General features: G+C 28.7%; 1 protein-coding gene across 1 annotated transcript; it reads right to left on the bottom strand.

Moving 5' to 3' along the window:
* Nucleotides 1-11,991: 11,991 nt before the first annotated feature.
* LOC105843212 (rhodopsin) lies at nucleotides 11,992-13,397 on the bottom strand. Its single transcript, XM_065790735.1, has one exon. The coding sequence runs from the start codon at nucleotides 13,162-13,164 to the stop codon at nucleotides 12,238-12,240; it is 927 nt and encodes a 308-aa protein (XP_065646807.1). The 5' UTR covers nucleotides 13,165-13,397; the 3' UTR covers nucleotides 11,992-12,237.
* Nucleotides 13,398-13,615: the final 218 nt, after the last annotated feature.

The following is a 13,615-nucleotide window of genomic DNA, read 5'->3' as shown; positions in this document are numbered from 1 at the left end:
AAAAGAAAACAAAGAAAATTATTAAAAGCGGAAAAAAAGACAAATGAAAAAGAAACGAACAACTTTAATTGAAAAGTAGGGTATTGTGGGTATGATGCCCATCTTCCATAAAAAACATTGGATAAACAACCACTTTATTAATTGTAATAAATAAAAAAACATTCAATCGTAAAATTACGCAAAGGAATTAATTGCCCATGGCTGGGAAAAGGTCTACAAAAATGATAAAATTTCAATAAAAAAAATTTTATAAATGGAATAATATAGTGTTTAGTAAAGAGTACAAAATGCTCTTGTAAGTGTCCAGTAAAACGCCATGTAAATATTTAGTTTTAATATTTATGTATTGTTTAAAAAAAAATTAAACTTACGTCAAAGTTCCTTAAGTCAAGTTCCTTGTGCAATTGTGATCTTTAAGTCAAGTCCCTTGCGCATTTATGAAAGGTTGATTAATATTGTTCAACTCCTTATATAAAACGTAACGTAAATTGAGTTTACATTTACGTAAGTAAATGCAATAAATTGCCTCAAATGCGTTTGAGTTTGCGTTTGAGTTTTTATTTTGGAACGCAAACGCTGAACTCATTTGTTTTTTTTGCGTTCCAATTTATGGCTGCAAGCAACCACATTAGAGTTGGAAGTTACTGGAAGAGAAACACTATTAGAGTTGGAAGTAACGGGAAGAGAAAAGATGAAGTTTATAGAGCAAGGTGACGATTAATAGGCGACTTAAAAAATTTCAAATTATATAAATCAGGAAAACAAGATGAAGGAAGCAAATTCCAAAGATCTGATGTTCAAGTAAAAGTATGAGACTTAATTGAAGCACGAGTAACGCGAGAATGAATTTTAGTAGATGGCACATCTTTAGAGCAGTGTCCATTGAAGTATTTATAGAAAAGAGAAAGAGAAGCAACATTACGATGATGTGATAATGATTGGAGGTAGGCTGCAAGAGCAGGTCCAACTATGTTTACAATGCGTTTTTGCACCTTGTCTAAAAGAGAAAGGGCATCATTTGAAGATCCACCCCTGATATGACAGTATTTCATACAAGGCCGGATTTGAGATTTATAGAGATAAAGAGTAGAGTGTGGCGAGCACGATAAAGAGACGCAACCTTAACGGATGCTAATTTTGCAAATGAATTGAAATATGGTTTCCAAGTAAGATTGGAAGTAAGAGTTAGTCCTACAAGATGAAGGGTAGATGACTCATCAAGTACACTACCGTTCATAAATATAGGAAGATCTAGAAATATAATAGATCTAGACGATAACAATTAGCTAAAAAAAAATTGAGAACCGAGTTAAAGTTTACCAACCAATGTAAAACCCCATACTGTAGCAGAAGTGAGATCTTTTTAAGCTCAAATTCCCCCTTCAAGCAATCAGAGAGTGTTGACTTCTTATCAACACAAGATTAAATGGTAGTATCATCAGCAAACAATACCAACTTAGATGTAAGTATTTCTGGTAGATTGTTAATGTAAATTCAAAAAAGTATAGGACCAAGGATAGAACTTTGAGGAACCCGTGAAGTTACAGGATATGAAGAAGAGTGCTGTCCATCAAGGATAATTTTTGTACTACGATTGGAAGGAAGGATTCAAAAATCTTAGAGATGTTACCAGATACACCGTAAGAGATGAGCTTATGAAAAAGGCTGGCATGCCAAACTCTATCAAAACCTTTAGAAGTGTCGAGAGCAATAGCTTTAACATCTCCACATATATCTAATGCACAATCAAACCTATCGGTTATTACTATAAGCAAATCAGCTGTAGAACGAGAAGATCAAAATCTATATTAATAATTAGAAAGTAAGTTATTAAATTCTAGATCAATTTTTGCTAATTAAAAACTTGAAAACCTAGCTTATGATAGGAAAAAGACTAATGGGACGGTAGTTAGACGAGTCAGATCGCTATCCAGAACTTTTGAAAATAGGGAAACAGGTGCCGCTTTTAAGCAAGCTGGAAAATAAGATTCTGATAAGCAATTATAATATAGTTTTAAAAGTATAGACGACAGCCCATAGAACTTTTCTATAACAAGTATGTTGTCCGGACCACAAGCTGTAGAAAATTCTAAGCATGAAATTACTCTAGATACAGAAGCTAGAGTAATTCGAATGTTATGCAATGGGTCAACCTGTTTGACGGCTATATCAGGTAGAACGCGATAAGTGGAATAAAGAGATAATATTGATGAAAAGTTCTTAGTAAACAATTCAGTTTTGTCTTTGGGTGAGGTGAAAAAATCTAAATTATACAAGAGAGGTGAAATAACAGATTTGCCTTTATTTTAAATACTATTAAAGGTTCTCCAGAAGTCACTAGAACCTAGTTTTTGAGATAAAATACGAGATTTCGTGACCTAATAATAGCAGCCTTTGGCGTTAGACAAAACCTTTTTACAATGGTTTCGATCAATAGTAAACATATGTCTGTTGCAGGAAAATTATTTTCCTGATAAATATGAAAGTAATGGTTACGATTAGATATTGCATCAGCACAATGAGAGGAAAACCATGGAGAAGAGTGAAACTTGAATTGGAATTGTCGAGAGAGAATAAAAGATTCCATGCCAGCCTGAATCCAAAAGGTTATATAAGAAGCACATTTATTACTATTAACATTAACATTAAGTTACCACGGTTAGCACGGATCCTGATAATGCCTACCTAGCTGACCCAAGAACGCCACTTATACGGAAAGATAGCACACACATCAAGGTACCCTGTGATGCAAATCACAGGAATTGAAATCTTTTAATTTTGTCCGCGGAAAAAAATTTAATTTGAATTTTCAAATTGAGTAAAATATTGACTTCATAGTGCGCTAATAAAAACACTTGTAGAATATGAACTATTCTATATAATTTGATAAAAATTGGGGCAAATGTAGCCTATAACCACATCAAATTCTTAACAAAATTTCAGTTTGATTGGATGACTGGTTTAAGATTTATAGCAGTTTTAATTTTGTCAGTTTTTTGCTACTTAAACCTCAAAGCGTTACCAATTGCTTTGGTATTCGGTCACTATTTTTAAAATAATGGTTCATGAGTGTTCTACTATGTAATACCAACAGTTTTTATTATAAATATTTTGTTGGTACATGTACCATTTTCATTTTATTGACCAAAATATTGATTTGCTACTTAAAGGTTTGAATCCGTCGACACGGCTTTATCTATCACTTATTTATATTTTTATTTATCACTTTTTCTATTTCTAAATAAAAAACAACATTTCTAAAAAAAGAGCCTACATTTCTCAAACAAAAGGTCCTAAAAAAAAGTGGGTAGGCTATGGCCATGAATGCATAGCGTGAACATATGAACATTTCTTAAGGTATAAACTACATCCAAACTGCTAAAAAAAGTGCAAAACCTGGTCAAATGACTACAGTTGGTGAAACAAAAAAAAAAAGCAGATCTCTTAAATTTTTTTGTATTGACTCTTGAAATCATTTTAAATACATTTACATTCAAAATTAAGTAAAAAAATAACTATTTAAACCCTATTTTTTATATTGTATTACCATAAAATAGTATCTGATTACATTTTAAGACTTGTTTGATTTGATTTTCTCCACAAAATATTTATTAACAAATAGCTCAATGTACTCTTTTTATGCAAATACTCTATAATACTATTTTTAAAGATGGTGAAAATGTTCATTAAAAGCCGTATGCTATGAATTTCAGCTGCCTAATCTCTAATAACTCAAATTATTTTAGCAGTTCTTTAAAGATGCTTACTGTTTAGATCAATTATGCAGGGAATCATGTTTGTATCAGCAAGTTGCTGCAGCACTTCCACATTTTTAAGAAGTTTCCTGCATTCATTTCCCTCAAACTAGCCCCCATGATATGGGCTGAGTTGAATTTGGAGGACGGCTGGCAACTTAACAGCTTCTATCCAAGCAGTTTTAAGGATCTTGAAAAGATGTTTGACAACTTCTAAGAGGAGATGCAATTCCATCGGTGGGATGATTTCTAAAATCAGAACATTGACAGGCCCGCAGATGATTGGCTTTTGAATAACATTGCCGAACAAAGGTGCGTACTTGAATGGGTTTGAAGACCACAAATTTTGTTTGCAACTTTCATATCACAAACCAAAATTAGTTTAACTCAATTTGCATACAATTTGTTACCAGATTTATTCAATATTGGAGTGTGTTTCTGGCAAATCTTTTAATACCCCAACAAGTTTGTCTCTTGACTCCAGTGTCTTTACCAGTCCTTTGAGTGAGAGGTTGTTGTTGTCGCGGTGAGCTGGTTTTATCTCGTAACGCAGTATTGACAATGCTTAGGCAAAACTTGAGAAAACCTTTGCCACCATCAATACCGAGCTTAACAAAATAGCCACCAGAAAATTTGCGGTGAGCAACAACTTATTTTATAGTTACAATAAATTTTGTTTAGTAAGATTGTGTAAAACTTTCAAGCTATTAGTTTTTAAAGAAATTAGAAACTTGTCAATAATATACTTCCTGAAATCTATCTAGTGTTTTTTCAAGACTTTATTTCAATATATACGTAAAAATTATTTAAGTATAAATATTTACCTAGGGTAACTGTAAGTAGAGGCCCGCCGGATGCTTTAGCAAATAGAATGGTTTCTTCCGGAGAAAATACTTTATTTGAAATAACTCGAGATGCGATTTGTTCGGCTGCTTTGGCATCTTTTGCTGCCAAAGATTGAAGATTTTCCCTGAACATTATTTGAGAGCTTGGTGGGGAAAACCTTTTCCTAAAGGGCTGAGGCATGTGCTGCAACGCACATTATATTTTTTCTCAATAGTGGTTTGCTCTACAAGATGATGTTTTTCTTGCAGCTTTGAACGACCAATTCGGCATATTAGGCAACAACACATTGTGCTTCTTGTTTCAGGTCTCACTTGTATTGACTTGAAATCAAACAAAGGAGGGAGCTTAACTTCTTTCCCCTCTTGTTTCCTGCGCAAAGTAGTTCTACATGATTCACAGAATCCTTTTGGTACCCGAGTATCACTAATATTGATTTTTGTCTTGTACAGTTGGCATATTCAATCTGCTTGGAAAGTAGTAAGCTGTATTAAACATTTTTTCAGAGAGAGCAAGCACACAAACTTTCGATTTTCATCATGAATCTTTGCTTTCATCATGAATCTTTGCTTAATAACAATCCGCTTAACATAGTAACCCATATTATTAATTTAAAATCAAGGAAATATTTACTTGATTTAATCGAGGAAATATTAAATTAAAAGGAAATATTTTTTAAATAGTTCTTTCCTTGGTAAGGAAATTATATAAACGATAATTGTCACACTTATTAAATTAATAATACTTGTCACACCTTTTTTTTTTGCATATTGGCAGTAGTTTATACCTTAGGAAATGTTGATATGTTCACGCTATGCATTCATAGCCATGGCCTACCCACTTTTTTTTTGAGGACCTTTTGTTTGAGAAATGTAGGCTCTTTTTTTAGAAATGTTGTTTTTTATTTAGAAATAGAAAAAGTGATAAATAAAAATATAAATAAGTGATAGATAAAGCCGTGTCGACGGATTCAAACCTTTAAGTAGCAAATCAATATTTGGTCAATAAAATGAAAATGGTACAAGTACTAACAAATATTTATAATAAAAGTTGTTGGTATTACATAAAAGAACACTCATGTAACCATTTTTTTAAAAATAGTGACTGAATTCCAAAGCAATTAATAACGTTTTGAGGTTTAAGTAGCAAAAAACTGACAAAATTAAAACTGCCATAAATCTTAAACCAGTCATCCATTCAAACTGAAATTTTGTTAAGAATTTGATGTGGTTATAGGCTACATTTGCCCCAATTTTTATCAAATTATATAGAATAGTTCATATTCGACAAGTGTTTTTATTAGCGCACTATGAAGTCAATATTTTACTCAATTTGAAAATTCAAATTAAATTTTTTTTTCGCGGACAAAATTAAAAGATTTCAATTCCTGTGATTTGAATCACAAGGTACCTTGATGTGTGTACTATCTTTCCGTATAAGTGGCGTTCTTGGGTCAGCTAGGTAGGCATTATCAGGATCCGTGCTAACCGTGTTATTCGTCAATAGGAATATCAACAATATTGTGGTTCTTTGAAGTAAATAACTGACTTACTACCCTGGTCATATTTAAGAAATCTTGAAAAATTTTCACTGAAAAAATCCGGAAAAAAATCCGGAAAATGCTTTCATAATATGTCCAGAAAATTCCGGAAATAAAAATGCATTTGATGAAACTAAGAATACTTATGAAATTAACATCGTGTTTGAAATACATATACTTTTCATTTATACATTGTTACCTAAACTATGTAAATATTGCTTGGTGCAGCACCAACGTTACAGAAATAAATAAACTACTCTGCAAACAAAAACATGCTATTAGGATTATTACAAATGAAGGTCGACCAATCCAAAAACTATTATTCAGCCACTAAATACTCAATTACAAATCGAGGACCTAAATTATGGAATACACTTTTAAATGATGATCTTAAAACACTCTCTTCGCTTAACCAATTTAAAACAAAACTAATTTTATATATAGGCATATAAATAAATAAAATTCTATTGCAAACTTTTACACGATTTAATGTTATCATTTGTTTATTACCGATGTAAAAAAGTTTGTACTATATATTCTTGAAATTTTATTAAAAAGTACCCCTAATTATTTGCCATGTATTTATATGTGAGTGTGTGCATTCACTTTTTATCTTTTTGTTTTTGTTATCTAGATACAAAAAAAAAAAAAAAGCGAAAAAAATATATATGTATATAAATAGATATCTATATATATATAAATATATATTTTTTTTGCTATTTTTTTTTTTTTTTTTTTTTTTATTTTAAAAAAATTTTTTTTTTTTCTTATTCTCAATCTAACAAAAGAAATTTAAAAAAAAAATAGAAATAGGAGGGTAAAATATAAATAATAAATTTTTTATTTTTTATTTTTTTAAATTATATATTTTTTTCTTTCCTTATTTAAAATATAATTTTCAAGAAAATTTAATATTTAAAAGATTTTGTATTATCTTACACAGTTTTTAAAAGCTATGCTAAGTATGGTATATATTGCGTGGCTTAGTGATAAGACAACTATAGTTATCTTTTTGATCCTGTCATGTAAATTTTTATTTATTTACTTAGTTATTGTAATTATTGTCAAGCGACGAAATATATATAATAATAACATTATTTGCACGCGAAAAATGTTAAAATATTTTAGTTTTTAAAATTGGTTAAATAACGGCGTAGTGCTGTGGATGTTATAATGATAAAGTTATGAGGCGCGGTTGAATTTTCCATAGAGAACTTCCCAGCTAGCGTCGGCTGTTTTTTCCAATGCAAAACCAACGTTGGTCCAATGTCATTTGTTTAATGATGAAATTTATACCAATCAGCTATCCACTGCACCACGTCCGCGCATTTATTACCATACTTCGACAAAATCAAGTTTTAGTCGACTACAATGATTTTGAAAACAATAAACGACTTTTCTTTTTTAAAGGAGAGAAAAAAATAATCAAAAATTAGCTGATTTGAAAATTGTGGAGCAGATTAGATTTGTTTTTATGTTTTAATAATGTTTTCGGCTAAAACCCATATGGCAACCCCTCCCCACTTGAAATCTACTCGCGCCGGCTCTACTTTCAAGGATGTGTATGCATTAATATCTCCAGAAATGACAACTGAACTACAAATGAAAAACTTATATATATTTATAACAAAAAAATAGATGACATCATGTTTTCCTAACTTGTCTATACTTTACAAAATTTATTTGACTCTTCGTTTTACATTATGCTTATAATGAGAGAAGTTTCGGTAGACTAAATACTATCAAAAAATATCTGTAATCAACAATGAAAAAACAATGTTTTTTGAGATTGACATTAATTTTAATTAAATATGAGCTTGCTAAGAGCATTGACTTTAAATTATCAATAAATCGTTTTGCTTCAATCCAGCGAGCAAAGACGTCCGTAAGACGTCTATACAACGCCTTATAGACGTCATAAGTCCGTATAATATTCTTAAAGACGACCAACAAACGTTCTGTACCCGTTTTAAATAAAATTTCGCAGTAAAAAATTTGTATAAACTAGCAGGAAAGTAAACTTCTTTCTTAATGCTTGCTTTTGGTAATAAGTATAGCGTAAATTTTTTTTTAAATAACCAAACTATTGCAATGATATAAAATATCACTTTTTTCGACAATAATTGTCAACCAATCAAAACTTAGCAAACTCAAGCTCTAGATTGTTTATTGTCTTAGACATACTTATTAGTCATGATAAAAAGCATATAAAAGCATCAATGAAAATATGCTTACTGCAAGTGCAATTTCCAAAAAAAAAGGTTTCTAGGGATTAATGTGCCACCCCAACCCCTATCGCCCCACACTCATTCCTCTAGCCCCCTTCCCCACGACGCTAAACCTCAATCCGCCACTGACTCTTACCTGTTTATTAAAATAACTTTAACCCTCAGTCATAACCGTACTTATGAAAACCTTTTTTCAATTATCTGAAATTTTTAATTATTTTGCTGTTGTATATAATATGTTTTTTTCAAAAATATCTGATAGTTCATCTACAGTTCATGTGATATTTCATCAATAATTCATCTGATAATATATCGATATTTCATCGATAGCGCAGCGATAATTGATATTAGTTTAAGGACATAGATTTAATACGTTTAACAAACTAAACTCTAGTTTTTCATCAGATGCTTTTTTTCCTTGCTTCTTTTTGTGCTGTTGCTCAATTGGAAATGCGTTAATAACTTGTTAGTTGTTCAATGAATTTTTTTTATTTTCCTGCTTGCAACTGTAACCCAAATAGATTCAATACTGCTAGTTGTTGTATTAGTTTGGCCAATTTTTTTGCCGACCGTTTTGCAGATTCATCTTTAATAAGTTTAACTACGAGAGGAGAAAAATAAACAAAAACATCTAAAAAAAATTTATAGATAGAATTATAAATTATAGATACAGAATTAAAAGCTTGTTTAAAATTGTATAAGTTAAAGTAAAAATAAATATTAGATTGGATGTATTTTTTATAATAATAGTATATTTATTTAATAAGTGTAATATATCTTTACTTAGATATGTATAAAGAGTTTACAGATTAAAATAAAAAAACTATATTATTAACAATTACCTAAAGCACGTCAAATCGAAAGTAGCATAATGTAGTAAAAGAATGGTAAGTTAAGTGGGAAAGTGTAATTATAAATTGTAAAGGATTTTTAATAAAATGCAAATAATAATCCTAACAAAAAAAAGAAAATAGTGAAAAAAAAAAAACAATTGGAAAACTTACGCTGAAGCAAAAAGCTCAAAAAAATAAAATAAAATAAAGTATAATAAAAAATATCTAGTGGGGATGTGGAACTTATGGTGAAAATGGTGTAAAAACAATGGCCATAAGTTGTAAACCCTGCTAAACAATCCATGTTTTTAATATAAACCTTTGAAAAACCATTTTAAAAACAATGGTTTTTAAACCATGACTTTTAAAACTGTTCTTCGAAGTTTCATATCAAAAAAAGGATATTTTAATGCTTTGATACATGCAAGGATATGTTATATTTCAGGATATGATATATTTCAACTTAAGTAACATTAAACTTGCTTCAATTTTTGTCACTTTAATTTGATATTGGTTGCAACCAATGCCAGAAGAATTATGGACCCTTGAAATGATTGAATGAATGAAATGATTGAATGAAAACCCTTGAATGAAAATTTTGGAAATGATTGAATGTATGAAATGATTAGGTCCAATAGCATTAATTATTAAAAAACTCTGAATGTTCATTAAAAAATTCAACTTTCTTGGCAGCAAATAATAAATTTTTGTGATTCTCAGTTTAATAGATATTCCTGATAAAACAAAAATAGTTTTCCTAATCATACAATTGCAATTGGTTTAACAGTTTACCAAAAGGCAATTCGATCATTTAAAAAACACCGAATTATCGGTAGTAATGATATTGAAAGTGCGATATCAAAAAACTAAATTTCAATATCGAGTGTTTCAAAGTGAAAACATTTTTTGCAATAATGAAAATTGTTCCCATCACTACCGAAGTCCTATTCGCCACACCGAACTCAATATCAAAAAAAAAAAAATTGGTAATAATAATACGAATTTTTTTGAAATAAATTTAATTTAAAATATTTTGTCCTAAATTAAAAAACTTCAGAGAGTAATAATTTTACCTGAACATTTGAAATTTTATTAAAATTAAATTATGTAAATTTAACTTAAAAATTCTCCATTAAAATTTTTATTAAAATTATTATACAGTAAGATCTCTCTAATTCGAATCTCCTTAATTCGAAAACCTCCATAATTCGATTAAATGTAAAGTCACCGTGAAATGCGTTTAAGAAAAATCAACTTTCTATAATTCGAAAATCTCTCTTATTCGAACTTTTATTTTTCCCCAAATTAAAATTATAGAGATTTTACTGTATTAAGTAAATTTCATAAAATAATTAATTTTCAATTATTTTTATTGTTTAATTTTGTTTGCAGAGGTTATTTCTTTTAAAAATAAAATTTAAAGGTCTTTCTAAAAAATTAATTGTGAGAATAACATTGTTTTATTGTTTTGATTTTGACATTTTTAAGAGTTGATAATGCCAAGAGTTGATAATGTATTTCTCACAAGTGTTGGGGACTTGAGTTTGAACTATATTTATTTTTATCAATAAGTTATTACCAAAAAAATCCAAAGTAATTTTGATCAAGCCTTGATACATATTTTGTCTCTGGGGAAATAAAAACCAATTTAAAAATGTTGATTTTTTTTGAAAAATTTTAAAAGAGTGGAGTGTTGTAAAAAATATGAGCAATCATGTAAGATAGTATATTTTCTCTTGTAGGCGGGTTAAACAAAAGAGGTGTTTGATTCTTTTGGTAGTGGCGATAATTTAAGTTTACACTATCAAACACTTTCAAAAGGTACCGTTCAATACCGAACTTTTGAAAGTATTGATATTTAAAAAACTTACTTTTTTTTTTTTTTGTAGTTATTTTAGGTGCTCCCAGAAGTCCTTACGGTCTTATCACAGAGCACCGCGGGAGAGCATTTAACAAGAAGTTCACGCCTCCTTCCGTACCAATGTCGCTTATATGGCTAGAGCTGGCATCGAACCTCGGACCTCTGGGTTCTGAGCCAGAACTCTAACCACTGCGCCACGGCAGCACTTTCAATTTCAATATCATAACTTCGGTAGTGACTGGTTATTAGTACCGACCAGAATATAATACTGACTTTTCTCACTACCGCAATCTCTTAATATGGAGGTAAATTTTACATTACCCAGGGAAACAGTTCCTTTATTTCGGCGAAAAAGAGTTTCATATAGATTACACAAAGTTAAGGATCACGGCAGGTTACACCAGGTTGATGGAAATAAACGCTTTTATACAAAACTTGAATAATCCAAAATAAAAAAAAATAAAAAAAAGTGAAGAGTTGCACAACAGTTTATTTCTCAAAATATCTTTGAAAGAGTAAATTTTTAATATAAAAAATAGAGTTTTTTTATATAGATTAACTTACATATGTAATCTAATATATACAAAAAAAAAATTAAAACTAAAAAAAGTTGTAATTTTTTATGTATCAAGTAAGACCTTTTAGATATTAAATAAGATCTTTTATTGAGATCTCAGATCTCTTTATTACAAAACGTTTTTTTTTTCTAAATTTGATTGATTCAATAAAATTTTACTTTATAATAACAAAAAATATTTCATAAAACAAAAATCATTTATATATATATATATATATATATATATATATATATATATATATATATATATATATATATATATATATATATATATATATATATATATATATATATATATATATATATATATATATATATATTATTATTATTATTATTATTATTATTGTTTGGAGTATTAGTTAAGAAACGTCGAAATTTAATTATTGTTAAAAGTTTTTTTTTTTTAAATCTTTGAATATTAATATCATAAAATAATATATTATTTTTAAATAGAAAAAGGTAAACCTTCCATTAAGTCTTACGTCTATTATAATTTTTTTGCAAAAATTACTCTGAAAGTTAATCGTAAAGTTATTCGTAACATTTGTGGCAAAATCAGTTGTATAAAATTAAAATGCTTTCTCAATATTCTTATAAACATTAGGCGGTATGATCAATACTTCTGTTTATTTCACTCTTTATTATGAGTAAACTTTTTGTAAATGTTTTTTCTCGCACAGTACGTTTTTTAAATATACCATCTTTCCAGTAATAAATAATAGGATTAACTAGAGCAGACAACTTAGCAAATAAAGCAGCTACTTCAAGAAGCCAATTTGGCGTTTTAACTGACGTAAAAGCAGTTAAACAACCAATTGTTGCGTAAGGTGTCCAACAAACTATAAACGACAAAACCATTAGTATAAAAGAAGATATTGCATTTTTTTCTTTCTCTTTAAATAACTTTGTTTCTGCATTTTCTTTACCGTAAGTGACATAAAAGTAGTTATACTTTGTAACAATCACGTGAGCTGTAAATAAACAGGAAGTGATAATTATTGTAACGGGAATGCAAAAACCAAAAGTAAAAATCAAGATTAAATAAGCCTTTTCTATAATAGTTTTGGGAGAAAAATTCATTGAACATCGAGAACGAGTACCTTCCAGTGTATATGATGAAAACCCTAATAGGGGCAAAGTGGCCCAAAATAATCCATAAATCCACGAGGAGATTCCAATTTTAATAAATAATTTTTTATAGTTAATTAGGTTGCTAGAAAAACATGAACTTAGTAGTACCATTCTTGAAAGAGCTATTCCAGCGTGCATTGCTATAGTCGCAAATGAAGGAAAAGCAACAAAAAAGGCAGTTAGCTTGCAAAATGTAGTAGCTTTTTGTAAATTTGTATCAAGAAAGAGATCTGGTATATACCCTGCAATACTTTGCAATATGTCAGCAAAAGTCAAATTAATACATAATATGACGTAGTTGCTTTTACGTTTTTTACAAAGAAAATACAATGAAGTAGTATTTGTAAAAATAGCAATCGTAATAACTATTACAAGAGTAATTTTGACTGGATCCATTTTTTATGAAAAAAAAAACGGTATTCAAATAAAAATGTACCCGATTAAATATTCAAAACTATTTTTTATAAACAGTGTTTTATTGATGTTATGATTACTAAGACAACGTTTTTTAAAAAAACAACCAAAGCTAATAAACAAATTGAGTCGAGTGAAACAAATTGTTCAATTGCAATTCTTGTACATCAGAATCGTCGTTAAGTGGATAAAAAAATTTGCAGAATACAATTATAACTAATACATACATACATACATACATACATATATATATATATATATATATATATATATATATATATATATATATATATATATATATATATATATATATATATATATATATATATATATATATATATATATATATATATATATATATATATATATATATATATATAAATATATATATATATATATATATATATATATATATATATATATATATATATAT

This window comes from Hydra vulgaris, chromosome 02, assembly GCF_038396675.1.
Source record: "Hydra vulgaris chromosome 02, alternate assembly HydraT2T_AEP".
NCBI classification, from domain to species: Eukaryota; Metazoa; Cnidaria; class Hydrozoa; order Anthoathecata; family Hydridae; genus Hydra; species Hydra vulgaris.
The sequence above is the reverse complement of the archived record's forward strand: the minus strand, read 5'-3'. Positions and strand labels throughout refer to the sequence as shown.

Bases quoted from the DNA above. Each gene is read 5' to 3' on its own strand.
- LOC105843212 (XM_065790735.1), bottom strand. From the start codon at position 13,164: ATGGATCCAGTCAAAATTACTCTTGTAATAGTTATTACGATTGCTATT.